This window comes from Colossoma macropomum, unplaced genomic scaffold (assembly GCF_904425465.1).
Source record: "Colossoma macropomum unplaced genomic scaffold, Colossoma_macropomum, whole genome shotgun sequence".
In the NCBI taxonomy this organism is placed as follows: domain Eukaryota; kingdom Metazoa; phylum Chordata; class Actinopteri; order Characiformes; family Serrasalmidae; genus Colossoma; species Colossoma macropomum.
The window spans coordinates 348,284-367,692 of NW_023494911.1; the positions used below are offsets into that span (position 1 = coordinate 348,284).

Sequence of the window (19,409 nt, forward strand, 5' to 3'; positions counted from 1 at the left end):
GGGAGCTGCTGCTTGTTTCCAATGAAAACCTGCAACTACAGCCTTTGTGAATAAGATTTGAAAACCCCTGATCCAACACCCTACCTTTCTTACTTCCTAGCTGACAAAGCAGAGTTTTTCTCCCCGGTACACAGCCTCTCTCTCTATACAAGCCTTTATGAAGGCTTTGAGTGCTGATCTGGTCCCTGAAAAAGGGGAAATGAGTTGTGTATGCGAACACAGAGAACTAAATAGCTAGCCCTCTTACTGCTAGCAATTTACAGAAAAGCACAATTCAACCCTCATTATTCTGCCAAATCATTCAAGACATGAACGACCGGCTCAACAATTAGATCACGCTACCTCGTCATTAGTTAACGTTTGACAAAACCTGTCGCTAGTTAAGCTACTTGGTCATTATCCAGCAAGTCTGTTAGCTAACTGGCTCTTCAGAATAATAAGCCTAAGGCTTTAAAATCAGCTAGCATGCATGCTAAAGGATTGGTGTTCCAAAAACTGTAAAATAGTCACTGATGGACCTAAATTGCAAACTGTAGGCTATTTGTGCAGCTTTATAACAGGTAAATAGTTAGCCTTCACAGGTAAAAAAACCACAGAAAATCAGAATAACTTACATTTGAAGATGACTTCAATGCTTGCCGAACCACTTCCATCCACCATGTGGATCCACAAAAGTTGTGGCACGTTGCATCGCAGAATTGCCTCAGCGGCTGAGGAAACATCTGATGCTCTCTTGCTATTTGGCCAAAATGAGATACCTTAGTAGGCAGCACATTTGAGGTATCTAGGAATTGGGACAGCATTCTTGTCGGGAGTGTGCATATTGTGACGTAAAATGCTGTCTATGTAGAGAGCTCTCTAGGTTTTGAGACACATCCAGAGTGTTGATGTTTATAAACACCAGGGCCTCATCAGGCCTCATTGGGTTTACGGTGCTTGGACCCCCATGATTGCCACTCACGAGACAGGAAGTGAAGTGTTCAGGTAACACTTTTTAGGACAGGTGCTCTGGGAGGGATCATCTACGTAATGTGCTCTGCCGGTCATCCACTGTATCTTACTGTTTTCTAGCTCTCACAGTGACCCTCACTGTGTGTAGCGATCTGTGTGCTGTAGGTTCAGTAATTAGGCTGTATTATTCAACTCTGAGTGGGTTAAACTGGTTTAATGTGTTGACTCTGAGCTTAGCTTAATGCTAAATGCTAAACCTAAATATAAACTATCAGTGTTTATATTGTATTCATGAATACAGATGAGGGACAGTAACCAAAATGATTCAGCGGAAACAGAGTAGGACCTCAGTCTGGTTACACAGAGCGCATTTACAGCATTAGCATTAGCAGAGCTAGCAGGCCTGGTCATACATAAACACTCTACATCTCAGAGAAAAACTGACATCACTCTCAGAATGCTGATTCTAAACCTCATTAACCTCTTTAACGTAATTAATTAGCCATCTACATCTTTCATGTTCCACTTCTTAGTGTTTTTAATCGATATGTGTAGCAGTAACTGAGTGTGGGCTGGACTGAAAAGCTCAGCATGATGGAGGTGTGTAGAACAGGCTGTGAATGGAGTGATTTTTTCTGTGTAGTTTAGTGAAAACAGTGCTTGATTAGTGCATTCATTTCAGTATCTGTCTCATCTACTGAGTGGTGCTAATCAAGGTACCAGAAAGGTGATGAGATCCTGGTCATTACTCCATCTCCACAGACAGAACCTAAAGAGGCTTAGACTCCGTCCCTGAGGAACACCACACAGATAAAGTACTTTAAACACAGTAACCTCATTATTCACAGACTGATGAGCTTTAACACTTGATTTCTCACACCAGAAGGTCTCCATTCATGACTGGATGCTTCTCTTATGTCTCATATTCAAAGTGTGTGTGGGGGGTTCTCAAATCAAGATTAAATTGTCAAACCAATAGACCAAATATTAGATCATAGCTTAACTGTCTAATGCGAGTAAGTCTATTTGCAGCACATAAATTCTTCTGCTTGCAAAAAACTGGTGAAAGTGGTAAGGACTGAAAGTTCAGTCCACAGTTCAGAGTTCTAACATGTTTTCTTTTTATTATCACAACAGCTGCAACTTCTGAAGAATAACTTCTTTTCTCAGAGCAGAAAGTGTCTGTTTGAGCCTCTGTGCTTCTCTGGTGTCTCATGTTGTGATTCTTACTTAAAGTGACATTTAATTAACAGAATTAAACCAGTTATATTAAACCACAACAGGGTAAAAATCTGTGTTGGAGATCTCCTCGTGAACCAGCACCTGAACGTTTAAACTCATTTTTAGTCTTCTTGTATACTTTCTCAGGTATCCTCAATACAAGGCCACAGTTACCCACAGTTTAGTCATTCAGAGAAGAATGACAGCTCACAGGTGTCTGTAAGGAGGAAGCAACAGGAAAAGTCCAGAAATGTCCACCAGTGTTCATGAACTTTAATTAATTACCTTCAGAGTGATCCATCAGGAATGAACTCACATTGTGAAGTGTTGGGTTTATATAGACTAGCTCTGTTCTAGAATGATGTCATCAGAGTCCTACTGTGATGTCATAATGGAGTTCCAAACCTACCTAGTCAGGACCATAGATACATATAGAGAACCAGATTGGTGATGACATCACAATGTACACAGTGAAGTGAAGCCACTTGGCCGCCATATTGGTTCTCCCTCTCTGCTCTGTAGAATGAATGACACAATGTAAACACGTTCTCAAAAACTACAGATAGAACAGGAACTATTTCGTAATTTGTAAAGTGGTTTTCTACAGAGCGTGAAAGCTGGGGTTTGTGGGTTACAGTCCTTTAAAGTTTGGAAAAAATGAATAGGAAATCTCATAGAAAAATTTCATAATATTTTTAAGACCTTAAGGGGACGCCTGAGGTCACTCGTTGACCTCAGGGTAAACTGCCCTTCCCTAAGTTTGAATCAAAAAAATAAAAAGAAAATAAGAGAAAATCATAAAAGAGTCCATGTATAAATGTAAGGAACAGAATCCAGGTCCATGCCCCCCCATGAGCAAGCCAGAGGCGAAAGTGGTGAGGAAAAACTCCCTGGAGTAAGAGGAAGAACCCTCGAGAGGAACCCAGGAGCAAGGGAGGAACCCATCCTCCTCTGGTCGACCCCGGATAAAGAGAGAATGACAGAGCTAACGAGATCCTATGACAAGATACAACAAAGAAGCTTAGAGCTTGAACATCTTTTAGAAATATTCTGATTAATCTTTAGACCCTTTCATAGTACTGAAACAGCATTAACTAGAGTACTAAATGATCTCCTTGTGTCTCTTGATAGTGGCAATATTTCCATACTAGTCCTTCTAGATCTCAGTGCAGCATTTGATACTATTGACCACAAAATCCTCCTTGATAGGCTGGAAAATCTGGTTGGTATCAAAGGACAGGCTTTGTCCTGGTTCCAATCTTATCTGACAGACCGTTATCAATTTATCAGTGTTAACAATAAACACTCTGATCATATGCTAGTACAATATGGTGTCCCTCAAGGATCCGTGCTCGGGCCGCTGCTTTTTTCTCTGTACATGCAACCTCTTGGTAACCTAATTTGCAGGTTCAACGTTTTTACTGATATGCGGATGACATGCAACTTTACATATCTGCTAAACAAAATGATGCTTTAAATCTAAATAATCTTGAAGAATGTGTTAAAAGTATCAAAAGCTGGATGGCCAACAATTTCCTTCTTCTTAATCCTAACAAAACTGTGGTCCTACTACTTGGACCCAAAGCAGAAAGATCTCAACTCTCCACTGTTCTGAGATCTTGCCAGCAGAGGGCGACGGTGGCCAAGTGCCATAACTTCAGTGAACTCCAATTCCCATAATTACAGTGGAAGAGTCTTTTGTTTTCTCATTATCTTTTATTTCACGTTTCTAGTTCAGCCTTTGTTTGAGCGTGGTGCTTTCAATGTTTCTTTTGTTTGTTGCCATTTTTCCCGCCTTTTTTATTTCCCATACCTTGAGGTGTTTAACCCATTGTCACCTGTGCATCCCAGTAGCGCAGTGTTAACTCAGTACATCAGTACATCGGCGGTTCGAGCCTAGCTCTGGGTTCACTTCAATCCTAACGTACCAAATTCACATCCCATTACCTCAAATTTGTTTTACAACCTTTCCCACTGGTCTTCATCTTTGCACTTGGGTCCGCCTCCCTGCTGTCCCGTAACAAAATTTAGATGGCCATACGGTCATTCCAAGCACCACTGTAAAAAATCTAGGCGTCATCTTCGATTGCAGTCTCTCTTTTGATATGTTTGCAATATCCTTAGAACCGCATTCTTTCACTTGTGTAATATCGCTAAACTACGTAATATTCTAGCCCTGAACGATGTGGAAAAGCTGGTGCATGCATTTATATCCTCCAGGCTGGACTACTGTAACATCAATATAGCTGGACGCTCCAATACATTACTTAATAAGCTCTGATCGAGAATGCAGCTGCTAGAGTCCTTACAAGGACCAAAAGGTTTGACCATATATCCCCAATCCTGTCATCATTACACTGGCTACCTGTTAAATTTGGTGTAGAATATAAGATTCTTCTCTCAACGTACAAATCATTAAATGGCCCCACGGTATCTTAGTGAATTAGATCAGTCATACGAACCCACACGTACGCTCCACTCACAGAATAACGGCCTGCTGACGGTTACTAGAATTAGAAAAAACACAGCAGAGGGTCGAACATTTTCCTACATAGCCCCAAAACTGTGGAATCATCTCCTGACCTCTGTTTGGGACTGACCCACTTTCTACATTAAAAACTAGACTTAAAACTGATCTGTTTGCACAAGCATTTTGCTAATATCAGTTGTTTGCACTATTACTCTCTGATATCTCTCCATAAACGCACCTGTCCTCTTAATTAATATTGTTCTTTCTATCTCTCACTCTCTCTCTCTCTCTCTCTCCTTTATTTGAGCCCCTGTGCGACGTTTGCCAGACCTGCTAGAGTCACCAGAGCTCCATCTCAGTTTGGCTTATCTGCACCGTTTTGACTACCATGGAGCTTCACACTGTACAAAGCTGTGCAAACCTCACTTCCATGAACTGACCCTCCTGATGCTGCTGCTGCATAAACTCAAACTCTTAAATTAATCATTGCTCCACCTGTTTTTCCCCGTTTTGTTTTCTAATACTTTATACTAACACTGTTTGCTGTCCGGTGTCAACCAGAGGAGGATGGGCTAAGAACAGAAACTTAGTCAAACAGCCCTCGCAAACCATGAGCCACGTTCACCACCATCATTTTTTATTTATTTATTTATTTTTACCTGATTTTCTCCCCAATTTAGTCATCTCCACTTCCACCCGCTAGTTTGGACTCCCCCAATCACACAATGCTATCAACGCTAGGAGGGTGAAGGCTAACACAGGCTTCCTCTGAGACCTGTGAAACCAGCCACCGCATCTGCCGCTCACGCAACATCATTGGACAGCTGAACGTGCTTGGAGGAAACGCCAACCACCATATCTGTTACGTCAGCTAACAGACACCTGCGCTGACTAGCATCAGGCTGAGTGATGGGGGGAGAAGGGGGGCCATCCTACCCACCCAAAGAGCGAGGTCAGTTGTGCTTTCTAGGACTCCCGGCTACGGACGGCTGTAGCAGCACCAGGGATCGAACTCGTGACCTCCTGATGATGGGGCCAACGCTTAGATGGTTGTGCCACTCGGGAGCCCACCGCCATCATTTTTAATCACACAACCTCACAGCTGATCCTTCCCAAACACAGAACCCAGCGTAGAGAGGCTGAGTGAATGTGGAGTGGACTGTATGTAGGAGGGTCATTGTGTCAGAGACGCTGTAGAAGGACAGAATTGCTGCACTGGGATCCACATAAACTCCTATTCTGGAGGATGGACGTCCTGGGAGAGCAGTGATATTGTAGTTGTGCCAGAAAGTGAGAGAGGAAGTGGAACACTGCAGCATCCAGGACTGATCATTACGTCCAAACGCACACTCAATACCTCCTTTCCTGCTGATCTCTTTATATGAGACTGATATGTCCACCTCTCCGCTCCACTCAACCTCCCAGTAACAGCGTCCACTCAGACTCTCCACACTCAGCACCTGAGGATACCAGGCAAATCTATATGGATGATCAGAGTAACTCTGGACTATTTTACTCCTCTCCACCACTCTGTTGTTCTCAGACAAACTGAGGCGACAGTGCACTGTTTTAGGATCCAGAGTCAGCTGACAGAAATCTAAATAAAATCACAATAAAATAAAGAAAGTAATCCGTTTATGTTTGTGTTCACAGAAAGTTCTTATTTGAAGAAAAACGTTGTGTTTGTTGTTGTGTTTATTTTTAACTTTAAACGTCTCTACAGTGAGAATTTCAGACGCTGCCTAAAGGCTCAACTTACACTGTAGAAAATCTTCTCTGCTGTTTGGTTCTGAGAGTAATAAAGGAGCTGCTGCAGCTGTGGAGACACAAGAACACACAGGACCACATCAATAGAATAGAATAGAATAGAATAGAATAGAATGAGACTCTGTACAGATAGGAACTTGTGAATTTTTATTAATTCTTTTTCTAATCTTTTTGAGGAGAAAACATCCTATTCAGTCTCACTCTAAGCTGTATAAACATGTCTTCTATCAACAGAAGCTAAAAAGTTTTGAAATCGAAAACTAGAAAACTGCTTTTTCTGAAGAAAATTGCGCTGCTTAAAACAATTCCCAGATGGTTGTTGGCAAAAAGGTTACTATGGTTATAAATTACTTGCTACTTAATTGCTACGGTATCTCTTGTGGTTGGCAGGTGTCAATAGGTGGATGCTGTGGATCCGAAGACTGTTGTAGGACAGTTCCTGGTTACTCCAGCATTGGTATTCCAGGTAGTTGCAGAGGGTGTTTCTAGGTATTTGCTGTCTATGTCATGTAGATCTGTTCTACATGGTTAGTAAGTTGCTGCTTGGTAGTTGCTAGGGTATCTCTGGTGGTTGCTATGGTATGTCAAATGGTTGCTAGGGTGTTGTATGTTGGTTGCTATGTGTGTCCAAAGTGGTTTCTAGGGAATCGGTATGTGTTCGCTATGCAATCTCTGGTTGTTGCAAAGATTTTATGAAGTGGTTTCTATGGTATCCATGGTGGTTTCTTGGGTATTGCTAGGCAGCTGCTATGGGATTGCATGTGGTTATTAGGCCGTTGCTCAGTGGTTGCTATGGTATCCCATGTGGTTGTGGAGTAAAGCTTTCCATCCATCCGTTTCCCAGCAGGAAGCTCCTCTTACCCTGTGGAGGGATTTTCCTGAACTCCTCTCTGCAGAACTCCTCTAGTCTCTCTTTCAGATCAGAGAGAGCGCTCCTCACTCCATCAAATGAGAGATGGTGATGGACAGAGATGCTGGAGGAGTCCTCAGATCCAGAAGAGACGCTCAGAAACTGGAAACTCTACACAGAGAAAAACAGAATGGAGAAAAAGAGGAATGAAGCAGATCAGACCAAATCAGACTAAAGATGAGCGAGTGATCAGACAGAGCTCTGTTTATTACTGTCTTCATGAACTTTAGCTGAGAGGAGTTTGATGAAGTTGATGATGAACAGGTTCCTCTGTAGATCAGTGATTGTTACCTGGAGGAAATGGATGTGATCCTCTGTGAGTGAAAGCTGCTCCAGCTCAGTGTTTCTCCTCTTTAGATCAGCGATCTCCTGCTCCAGTTTCTCCAGGAGTTCTTCAGCTGCACTCAGTTCAGCCTCCTCCTGAGCTCTGATCAGCTCTGTTAGCTCAGAGCGCTTTTTCTCAATGGAGCAGATCAGTTCAGTCCAGATCCTCTCAGTGTCCTCCACTGCTGTCTGAGCACAGCGCTGTTAGAGCACATACAGAGAGCACATATAGAGCTCCATTTAAAGGAGGACTTCAGTAGAACATCTCATTACACACTTTCACTCCTCACAGTCAGTGTAGTCCATCAGTTCAGACGGGTTTAGTGTCTGAAGTTTGATTCCTCTGGTCTGCACTGGAGCTGTGAGGCTAATGTAGCTAAGCTGTGGAGTAACAGTAGAAATATTCTATGACTCACTGTGATCTATAAAAATGGTACAGAGACACAGATGAAAGTGAGACTTCTGGACGGCTGCTACTGCTTTCATCTATGCTAACACACTTTTACGTGCTAACTGGTAGAGTACAGTATCAGCTTATTAGCTACATTAGCCTTGTAGCTCCAGTGCTGAACCTTCAGAGCCCAAACGTGTCTTGTGTGCTGGACTCCATTTGGTGTAATGGGAGGAGAAAGTGTGTGAATTTAATCCCAGAGTGTCCAACACTGAGCTCCTCACTGTCTGACTGGAGGAGAACCTGACTGAGCTCTGAAATATCCAATCTCTGCTCAGTCCTCACCTTAAGAGTGTTCACAGCCTGTTCCAGCTCCTGCAGCTTCTTCTGTTTCTCCTGGATCCTCTGCTGGACGTCTCTCTGCATCTCCTCCAGCTCCCTCTGTCAACAAACACACTATATGACTGGGAATCATCACCTACACTCATTAGGATGAATGTGGGTTAAAGAAGGGTCATTCCACACCAGCTCACCTCGGCCCAGTCCACTCACCTCATGGAGCTTCATCAGGTTCATACAGAAACTTCACTTTACAGCACTTTTCTGGACTTTATAAAGGTCCATTGGTTGGTAAAGTGTTGCTAGACCTTTCTATAATGTCTCAAGTTGACTGAACTAAACTGACGTTTCTTCTTGAACATTTCCATGTAAATCCAGGACGTGAGTGGACATGTTGTGGGTGAGTCAGTGTGGAGTGACGCAGTAGTGAAGTTCACTGTTGTTCTACAGAGCTTTCACACCATCATGTGAGCACTATAAGGCTGAAGAGGGTGTTGGCTGGTAAAACATTCACAGACTGCTCTGACTTTATTCCTATTGCTGAGGAAGAAAGAGTTTATTCAACACTTCCTCATCCACAACACTTTACACACATTCTTTACACACAAACCCCATTAAACTCAAGAACTGAGACAGTTTAAATCCTTCAGCTGATGCAGTTTAGCTTCATTTAGATCCAGAAGGTCTGTAGTTCTCACCTGTTTCTGGGTTCTCTGTGCTGCAGCTGGGACTGTATCATGGCCTTTGTGTTCATCCATTGTACACAAATAGCAGATGCAGCTTCGGTCAGTGCGACAGTAGATCTCCATCAGTTTGTCGTGTTGAGAGCAGATCTTCTCTTGTAGTCGTGTGGACGCTTTGACCAGCTTGTGCTTTTTCCAAGCAGCACCTTCATAGTGAGGTTTAAGATGATCTTCACAAAAGGAGGCCAGACACGTCAGACAGGATTTTGCAGCTTTGCGTTTCCTCCCAGTGCAGAAATCACACTCCACATCTCCAGATCCAGCAGGAGGAGCAGCTCGGTCTTCTGCCTTCTTCAGTTTCTCCAACATTTCAGCTATAAAGTAGTTTCTGCATAGAACAGGCCTCGGAGTGAAGGTCTCTCTGCACTGGGGGCAGCTGTAGAGCCCCCTCTGATCCTGCTGATCCCAGCAGCCATTAATGCACACCATACAGAAACTGTGTCCACAGGGAACGGTCACTGGATCCTTCAGGAGATCTAGACAGACTGGACAGCTGAACTGGTGCTGATCTACTGAAATACTGGCCTCTGCCATCATCCTGACCGTCTACACTGAGAGAGAGAGAGAGAGAGAGCGAGAGGGAGAGAGAGAGAGAGCGTGAGAACGTAAGCAAGCAGCACTCTGAGACCAGTTTTGGTTTCTTTGAACTGAGTGTGAGTCACTTCCTGTTGTGCTTGTGGTTAACGTGTCAAAGAAAGTGGGACATGAAAAAATAACTCCTGAACTATAATCTCTAAATAACTCCTGAACTACAATCCCCAAATAACTCCTGAACTACAATCCCCAAATAACTCCTGAACTACAATCCCCAAATAACTCCTAAACTACAATTCCCAAATAACTCCTGAACTACAATCCACAAACGACTCCTGAACTACCATCACCAAATAACTCCTGAACTACAATCCACAAACGACTCCTGAACTACAATCCACCAAATAACTCCTGAACTACAATCCACAAACGACTCCTGAACTGCAATCCACAAACGACTCCTGAACTACAGTCTCTAAATGCTGACTGATCTTGAATTACAGGACCCTCCGTGCAGGACCCTCCACAGGCTGGTTCTCCTGTTGGAGCTCTTAAAGCGATAGTTCTGCCACAAATCACATTTCAAGATTTCTCTACTGTGTTTAGCTATGCTAATGTACTTTAATCCATGTTTATAGATACAGTGAATCATACAGAGTCACATACACATGCAGTTAGCACCATGCTAATCGGTGTACATAAGTCTCCATTGCTTGTTAGCTACATAGAAATGCACAGTTAAGTTAAATAATGGATTAGAACTCTATTGTATTCAATATAACTGAGTCTGTGTTGGGCTTTGATGAACAGCTCACTGACTCATCATCATTAACTCAGGTCAGTTTCTCCAGCTTTGTTTACCTCCTCAAACACTCTGTGTGGTCAGTTTTCTCTCTGAGACTGACCGATTCCATCTGATCTCAGTGCTGATGGTAAAGGTCATTAAAGCTGGTCTCTTTATTGCTCTGCACGGTGAATCACGAGAGTCCTGCTCTCTTATTTAAGCTAACAGACTCAAGCATTAGCATGACCAGCGCTGAAATCCAGCGTTCTGCACCATCAGCTTCTGACTCGTCCAGGACTGACATGTTCAACTCCTACAGCTCTAAAGTTGTCACTGCTGCTTTACTGCATTATTTAATATGGCCTAGTGTGTGGGCTAGCCTGCTATGCTAACCCTCACGCTTCTCTTTATTGGCTGCTTTAGCCACTGCTGTGTGTTTATGCACAGACTCTCATTGTGTTTCCTGATTTTATCTCCATCTCTCCCTTTTCATTTCCTGTCAGCGTCTTTTTCCGTCTCCCTCTCTGAGATCTCTCTACAGCTCAGACTGGAGATGGACAGCGATTAGCTACGGATGCTTGTCCACTCCTCCTTTTCTTCCTCTGCTCCTCTGATATGAGCTGGAGTCTCTCAGAGGAGATACAGGAGCTGCTGGAGGATCAGAGCAGACTGTGTGGAGCTGCTGCTACAGTGGCGTAGTGAAGAGCTCAGTTTGGGGTGGAAATACAGTAAATATGATCAGAGTGATCTGGAACTCTTGATCAATAAACAGGTTCATGCGTTTTTGGTGGACGTCAGACGGAAGGTGAAGGTTTTGTAGCAGAGTATTACAGTGGTGATGTTTACAGTTCATCATTTAATGATCATTTTACTGCTTCTACTGTCAGACAGCTTCACTATACAGTATCAGTAGTGGAATTGTTTAGAATAAGCCATAATTCAGTTAATCATTTAATAATTTAATTTATTTATTTGCCCAAAACAATATTTCATATACTATAGGTGAGATATAATCATATGAGAAGAGTTTAACTCTTCTGATTGTAAATGATGTACCAAAGTCTGAATCTGAGGTCTTTATTACACCAAAGCTGGTCACCTTTTCCATCTCATCTCTCCTTTATGGAGATCCAGAATCCTCTCAGTGAAGCAGCCAGGCAGAAAGACAGCAGCTACAAAAGCCTCCAAAGCTCTTGAAGTTCCTCATTTCATGGTGTAAATTATTAGGGACTCCCTGGAAGCCACTAGGAGAGGACTGGGAGAGTATCTGAGGGTTTCAGTGGAGATCAGGAGCTCCAGTCCTGCTCAGGGAGGAACGTCAGGGCTGAGTAATTACTGCTAGTGTGGGTTTGAAGCGCTAGCTCTGCTGTGGAAACAGGATTTGGTCTTGAGTCCTGTCTCTTTTCTCTCCATCCCTGACTCTCTGCTGGAGGACAGAGAGATGGACGGAGTGAGGGAGGACAGGAACCTGCTGAGAATCCCGGTGTGTCAGTGTGAGCAGTGATGGATGAGGCCTGTATGACCACATGGGGGACGAAGAGAACCAGCATTGAAAAATAACAGATTTGCTCCGCATCAATAAAAGAAAATTTAAATAAAAATAATAAACAAAGAGAAAAAGTGTATTGACTACATGTAGGGGGCGACAGTGAGTAATGTTTGCTTATTTGAGCTGTTTGTGTCTTCAGTTGTAAATTCTCCTCTATCTGTGTTAGCACTTGCAGTTGAGGCTAACGCTATTGAGAAAGCGTCAAACACAGTTTAGTGAATTCTTTGCTTTTCCAGGTGAGGATAAAGTCTCCAAGCACTGTTACATCATCACCACTAGGGGCTCCAGAATGGACTCTACAATGAAGTGAAGATGTGTTTACTGATATTTTAAGATTTATCACTTTGTAAAGAACTCACTGTAGTAGTGTTACCTAGCTACTAAAAAAAAGCTGAGGACGAAGGAGAGGAGAAGCTGACGGAAAAGAAAGATGAAGAGCTCTTCAAGGTTGTAGCTGTGAGCATCAGCACCTCCTGATCTACAAAATAAAAGCAGCAGAAGTTTCCATCCCATCAAAGCAGTGAGTTATTCAGAGACAGAAATGTCATAACTGAGTAATTAACTGTGTTTGAACAGCATGTCAGAGTGACAGTAATAACTCCAGACCTGTAAGGGTCAACACTATGTATTGATTATTGATTTGACAGTAAGGTCACAACTCATTGATCTGTAGTGGCTAAACGTCTCGCAGCCTCAGACTTGGAGGAACACACTGACGGCCAAACTGATGGCTGGATAACCTGCTGTGATTGAGAGCGTCAGTCCAAGATCAGACGGTCGGCTCTGAGGGTGGATGCGTGTTTGACTGCAAATCTCCTTTCAGAGCTTTTTCACTTTCAGGCTGTGTTTGTTTCTGAGCTGCCTACTGAGTCTCTCAGGCTGAGGTTGTTGTAGATGCTGGAGTTCACTGAAGTCCAGATGTTGCTGCTGTTTCCTCTGATGTGTGTGAGTTTGAGAGATGTTTCTGAGAGTCGAGGTCACTGAGAGAGGAACACTGATCCCTCAGCTAATATTAATGATCATCATGTACAAACAGTACATTCTCTCTCCGTCTCTCTCACAGACAGTCTGGGAGCTTCAAGGCTTTTCTGAGCAGCTTATCTATAAATAATCAGACTCAGAGCTGCAGCCTCATCCTGAACCCTCTTCACAGATACCCAGCGGTCATTAGTTCCTCCTGCTGGACCAGGAGAAGAGAAGATGAGGTGATGAGACAGATGAGCTGGATGTGACCCAAAGTGACTGATGGAGCTCAGCTCTGCTTTGTGTTCAGGATGGACATTAGATTCACTCCAGGGGGCGCTATGTGCTCTGTTTGTGAAGAGAGCAGGTGGGCTTGAATGGTCCAACCTCAACTGTGTTGGAGTAATCTGACCACAACTCAGCATTTCCAGCTCATCTCAGAACCTCCTGCTCAACCCCAACTCAACACCTCTAACCCCGACTCAGCACCTCCAACCCCAACTCAACACCTCCAACCCCAACTCAACACCTCTAACCCCAACTCAAAACCTCTAACCCCAACTCAGCACCTCCAAACTCCAACTCATCTTCAACCCCAACTCAACACCTCTAACCCCAACTCAGCACCTCCAACCCCAACTCAGCACCTCTAGCCCCAATTCAAAACCTCTAACCCCAACTCAACACCTCTAAACCCAACTCAGCACCTCCAACCCCAACTCAACACTTTCAACTCACATTTACACCCCATCAGTCCTAAACTCAAAACATTCAACCCCCGTCCAATACCTCAAACACCAACTCAACACCTAAACTCAAGACCTCAACCCTAACTGAACCCCTCCACCCTCTTCTCCCCCAGTCCTGCACTGCTATCTGGTCTACAGGAGCTCAGAGACGGAGAGAGATTCTTCACTGACCTCACAGGAATGTGTTTAGTCTCAGATTAGAGGAAATGAAGGAGAAAAACAGAGAGAAATGAATGAACACAGTGTTCAGGTAAAGCTTGACTGGCGTTGTCACCTGTTCATTCATTGGTTTAGTGTATTTCACTGCTCAGTGCTTTTCCTCTGATTACTTCAGAGCTCAGAAGACCTCCAGAATTTGGAGTGCAATAAATTATTATCACTTCATTAAACTCTGGAGTGTGCAGAGACATGCAGGTGTGAGGAAAGAGTTTCTCTCTCTGAGAACATTTTTATTATGATGGAAGGATCCTCACTAACTGAATTTCGTCCTGTCTGAGTATTTTAAACATCTAAATAAATTAATAAAATAATGAGAGAGAGAGAGAGAGAGAGAGAGAGAGAGAGATCTCTGTCTGACTCAAATGAATTTCTGTGTATTTTGTTAGATTAATTTGTACAGTGCTAATTGGTGGTGTATAAATTTCCACTGCCTGTCAGCTACATTAACCTTGAAGTTCCAGAGCAAAACTAAAGAAGCAAAATTCAAACATCAAACATGTAAGATCAGATTGGTGGGTTGTATGATCAGACTGGTGGGCTGTATGATCAGGCTGATGGGCTCTATTATGAGACTGGTGGGCTGTAAGATCTGACTGATGGGCTGTATGATCAGACTGGTGGGCTGTATGATCAGATTGGTGGGTTGTATTATTAGATTATTGAGCTGTATTATGAGACTGGTAGGTTGTATTGATCAGTCTGGTGGGCTGTATTATCAGATTAGTAGGCTGTCCGGTCAGACTGGTGGGCAGTATGATGACATTGGTGGACTTTATGATCAGACTGGTGGTCTGTATGATCAGACTTGTGGACTGTATGGTCAGACTTGTGGGCTGTATGGTCAGACTTGTGGCTGTATTGATCATACTGTTGGGATGTATGGTCAGACTGGTGGTCTGTATGATCAGACTGGTGGGTTGTATTATCAGACTAGTGCTCTGTAAGATCAGATCATGGGCTGTATGGTCAGAGTGAGGGGCTGTATGATCAGACTGATTGGCTGTATTATCAGACTGGTGGGCTGTATTATCAGACTAATGGGCTGTATGATCAGACTGGTGGGCTGTATGATCAGGCTGGTGGGCTTTGTTTTGAGACTGGTGGGCTGTGTTATCAGACTGGTGGGCTGTGTTATCAGACTGGTGGGCTGTATGGTCAGAGTGGTGGGCTGTATGATCAGACTGGTAGTCTGTATGATCAGACTAGTGGTCTGTATTATCAGATTGGTGGGCTGTATGGTCAGACTGATGGACTGTATAATTAGACTAGTAGTCCATATGATCAGATTGGTGGTCTGTATGATCAGACTGGTGGGCTGTATGGTCAGACTGGTGGACTGTATGATCAGACTAGTGGGCTGTATGATCAGATTGGTGGGCTGTATGGTCAGACTGGTGGACTGTATGATCAGACTAGTGGGCTGTATGATCAGATTGGTGGGCTGTATGGTCAGACTGGTGGACTGTATGGTCAGACTGGTGGACTGTATGATCAGACTAGTGGGCTGTATGATCAGATTGGTGGGCTGTATGGTCAGACTGGTGGACTGTATGATCAGACTAGTTGGCTGTATGATCAGACTGGCGGGCTGAATGATCATACTGGTGGGCTGTATGATCAGACTGGTGGGGGTCTCTTCTGTAGGACAGTAGTGAATGAGGAATGTCACAGTGTTCCTCCATGTGCTCTTCAGTCTGTTCTGAAGGATCTTACAGGTGATTCCATCATGTTCCTGGAGCAGGTGAAGGCCTTCATCCACTTTTCCCTCAGAAAAGATGAAAAAGTGTCTGATCTTCCTGTGAGGAGTCGTAGTTCAGAAATCTGAGACTGTTTATGATGAGGAGAGGAGCTGCACAAGGGTGAAAGGTTAAAGCTGAGATTTAGAGTGACCTCTAATGACCTCTAACTAAAATACCTCACACAGCTATAAGCACTGGCCTTTGTGATGGTTAATCTGATACAGTGAGTGATTTGAGTCTTTTTCTGGTGGATCTATCAGACATGTAGTGATGCTGTGAAGCTCTATAAGCTCAGCTCTACCATCACTGCAGTCTAGAACATGACTGACCCAAACAGACTGGTATTTTTAAAGGACTCGAGTTACAGGGTCTCTGATCATCTACATAATGCTCTCTTTAGCCTCTGCAGCAGCTAATGCACTGTGTCTTAATGTTTACTAGCTCTTACAGCCACCCACACTTTGGGTAATGATCTAATTAGTCTTCATCACTCAACACGTTGTGGGTTAAAAGTGCTTATTAAGCAGAACATGATCACACTGAGCTTAGCTTAATGCTAAACCTTAGTGCTACATTTAGAGCGCTGAGGCTGCAGTCAGCCACTGCTTCATCAGCACACTCTTCACATACATGACCGTAATGACCGTGTATCAGTGTAAACAGTGTAGTAGGTCAGTCTGAGTGCCTGGAAGACAAACGCTACATTAGCATTAGCAGCGCTAGAGGGTCTGGTCATGCGTTCTCTTGATCAGAGAGTATTGTTTTATTCCTCCATGGCTGTAAAACTGTCCCATTAATCTCTGATGGAGTGCATTGATGATACACTAATGGAGATTTTGTACTGAGGATCAGACTGAAAGTCATTAGACTGACTCTGGACAACACTGGACAGAAGTGGACAGAAGTGGACACTTTATTATACAGTCATCTAGTTTTGGAATCCAAGAGTTTTAAATCAGTATACACAGTTAGAGTCTGCAGTAAAGTCTACTGTCTAAGTCTAGTCTGCTGTTAATGTCCTCCCTCCTTTATCTCCTCCTCAGAAGAGCACAACCAGCAGTGAAGGTAAAGAATAAAACATTGATGGATGCATTTTATGAAGGATGCTCCATAATAAATGTGTCTCAGAGATAAAATGTTTATTTCTTTCCTCAGACTGATATTAAATCCACCTTTACATCTTAACATTCTCACTCAGGAGCTGTAATTAAAACAGAATACAGAATACAGAAAACTCTATCATGACAGAAGCATATTTATTTGTTAGTGTAAGGCCGGGTCATATTCTACTAAAACATACTCTGTCCAAAACATCCACAGAATACAAAGTACATTCATGGTGTTGGTATTACTACTGATGGGTCAGTGATCCACAAAAGGACAGTTAAAAAAGCAGAATTTGATTGGACAGAATATAGACCCTTGAGGCACACCACTGCAGCTGATTCAGCAGGAGGCTTCAGATGCTCAGCAGCATAAAGTCTGTCCAATTTAAATGAATGTAACATTTCATTACATGTTTAATTAGTCTCTCCGATATTAAACCACACAATATTTGTGTTTGTTCCTACTGTAGAGATCATTTGGTTTGGATCAGTGATCTTACACCTGATGGAGTGGTAACTGAGTGGAGACCTCAACACCTGATAGACGTGATCTCCACCACATTAAAGGTACGAGTCTGCCTGTCTCAGTAATGTGATGAAGGTTATGAAGTATATTTGATTTAAAAAGAGCTCATAAAGTCCCGAATGTGCTGGTCATTCTGCCTCAGTGAGAGCTGAAATAACGCTGTGTGTTCAGAGTGAGATACTCTGCTGTTTCTGATAATAACTACACAGAGGAAATGAGGACTGAGTCTTTATGAGCTTTTATGGACATGTTTGTAATTTATATGTAGATGAAGGAAATCTGGCCGTCTGTGTTGAACAGAAATGATGCACCGTTCCTCATTTCATCCTTCAGTGAGAGAGAGAGAGAGAGAGAGAGAGAGAGATTAACACAGACTAAAACAGAACTCCAGCCTAAATAAAGACAGATTAACTGAACTAGTTCATTCTACAGTTCACTGTATGAGCTCATTTAGAGGCTGTGTTATTATAAATGAAGAGTGCAGTGAAAACTCCTCTTCACTGCTGTTCTTTGTGAACAGTATATCAGAACAAAACTGTTATCAACAACTTCTGTTCCTTTTTCAGTGCCGACAGCTCCCTGGGGTTTTACAGGGAGACTCTAAAATCATCATTAAAGGTGTTTAAGCTCCAAAACAGAATCAATCTGTAGAACATCGGAATGAAAATGTTTCTATGGGTGAAAAAAGTTGGAGAGACCAAAGAAAGCCTCGTAGACGGGCTGAGGACGGCCTGGGTTCTCTCCATGTTAGACCTCAGTAAGGCCTACAGGCTGGTCACCCTCACTCCATCCACCTCAGGAGGCCTCTGTCAGTATCAGGTTCTTCCCTTTGGGTTTCATGGAGCTCCATCACCTCTCAACACCTGGTAGACATGATCTCCACCCCATCAAAGTATGAGGCTGCCTGTCTCGATAATGTGGTAAAGTGCAGCCTGGGATGTTTTGGAAAGTCTTGAAGGGACTAATCTCTGAAAATGAACCCTGAGGCTCCCTGAGTCACAGAACAAGGACCACCACACTGGACAGGAGCTCCTCCAGCCTGAAGAAGGAAAAAAGGCCATTAAAAACTTATTATAGTCTATTATAGATGGGTTGTTCCTAATTGTTCCTCCTCATCTCAGACACGACCAGAAAGGGTCAGCCAGAATAAACTGAGGTGGACAGAAGAAGCTGTCACTGCTGAGAACTTCTCTCACCACCAATCCAGACTCTGACTGACCCTTTATTGAGCAGACGGACCCTCTGAGGCTGGTCTGGGATCAGTCCTCACCCAGGACTCCCACAGAGAAGAGCACTGATATTTCTATAAGCACTTCTGGGAACAGTCCATCATAAAGTGTCCTGGGTGCAGATCTCCTGGTCATCACTCCTCAGTGAGGACAGAGATGATGCTCTGTAATCAACACTAGTTACGGTCCTGATGTGGTGATAACAGTAAACATCTCAGCCCCGTATCCCACCTTCACTGTCCTGAAGCTCTACTCAGACTGGATTCAGTTCACAGAGGAGCTGCTGGTTCAGACCCTCTCAGAGAGACGGCGGGCCATCAGAGGAGGCGTGTTGGCTTCAGTTCTGCCAGTCTGGTGTCTGTGATGATGAAGGAAGATGAACCAAACTGGAGAATCATCCACCACAGTTTGGTAGCACTGATGTATAACAGGCTTCTGGACGTTAGGAATTAGCCTTTAGCAAACAGCCATTAGCAGCATTTTGGGCTGATTGAAATTTTATCCAGTCAGAATTTCACAGCTTGTTTCTCCTCAGGGTGTCCAGGTCAATAAAGCTGCTGAATGAGCTACAAAGCATGTTTTTGTGTGCAGCTGAAGGACAAAGTGCTCTAATCGGCCTCCAGCAGCTGGATAATGGATCTGTCCAGCTAGCAGCTTTAAAGCTATGATGTCTGTTCAAAAGTGACCAAACAAAGTAAAAAATCACATTTTTCACAGATGAATGGAGAAACAGGAAGGACTCCTGTTCATCTGTCACTCTTCTGAGTGGTGGACGGGTGGAACGCTGGATTAGGTCAGTTTAAAGCCTCATAGCAAAGAGCCACTCATGCGCTAATCGCTAATCAATCAGTGAGGCGTGTGGAGAGTTTAATAGGTGTTTTTCCAGGAAAAAGCT

General features: G+C 43.4%; 1 protein-coding gene and 1 pseudogene across 1 annotated transcript; one reads left to right on the plus strand and one right to left on the minus strand.

Annotated features, from left to right (window-relative positions):
• The window catches only part of LOC118800576, an 81,126-nt pseudogene that overhangs the window by 33,633 nt on the left and 28,084 nt on the right, over positions 1–19,409 (plus strand).
• Positions 5,725–10,038, minus strand: LOC118800574 (E3 ubiquitin/ISG15 ligase TRIM25-like). Its single transcript, XM_036560847.1, has 6 exons — positions 9,072–10,038; positions 8,380–8,475; positions 7,611–7,844; positions 7,271–7,430; positions 6,402–6,458; positions 5,725–6,239 (listed from the first exon to the last, which is right to left on the minus strand). Exons 1-6 carry the CDS (start codon positions 9,651–9,653, stop codon positions 5,725–5,727), a joined length of 1,644 nt encoding a protein of 547 aa, XP_036416740.1. The 5' UTR covers positions 9,654–10,038.

Coding starts and splice junctions, on each gene's coding strand:
- LOC118800574 (XM_036560847.1), bottom strand. CDS start 9,653: ATGATGGCAGAGGCCAGTATTTCAGTAGATCAGCACCAGTTCAGCTGT. Junction 7,431..7,610: donor ATCACATCCATTTCCTCCAG/GTAACAATCACT, acceptor TTCTCTGTGTAG/AGTTTCCAGTTTCTGAGCGT. Junction 6,240..6,401: donor CAGAGAAGATTTTCTACAGT/GTAAGTTGAGCC, acceptor GATTTTATTTAG/ATTTCTGTCAGCTGACTCTG.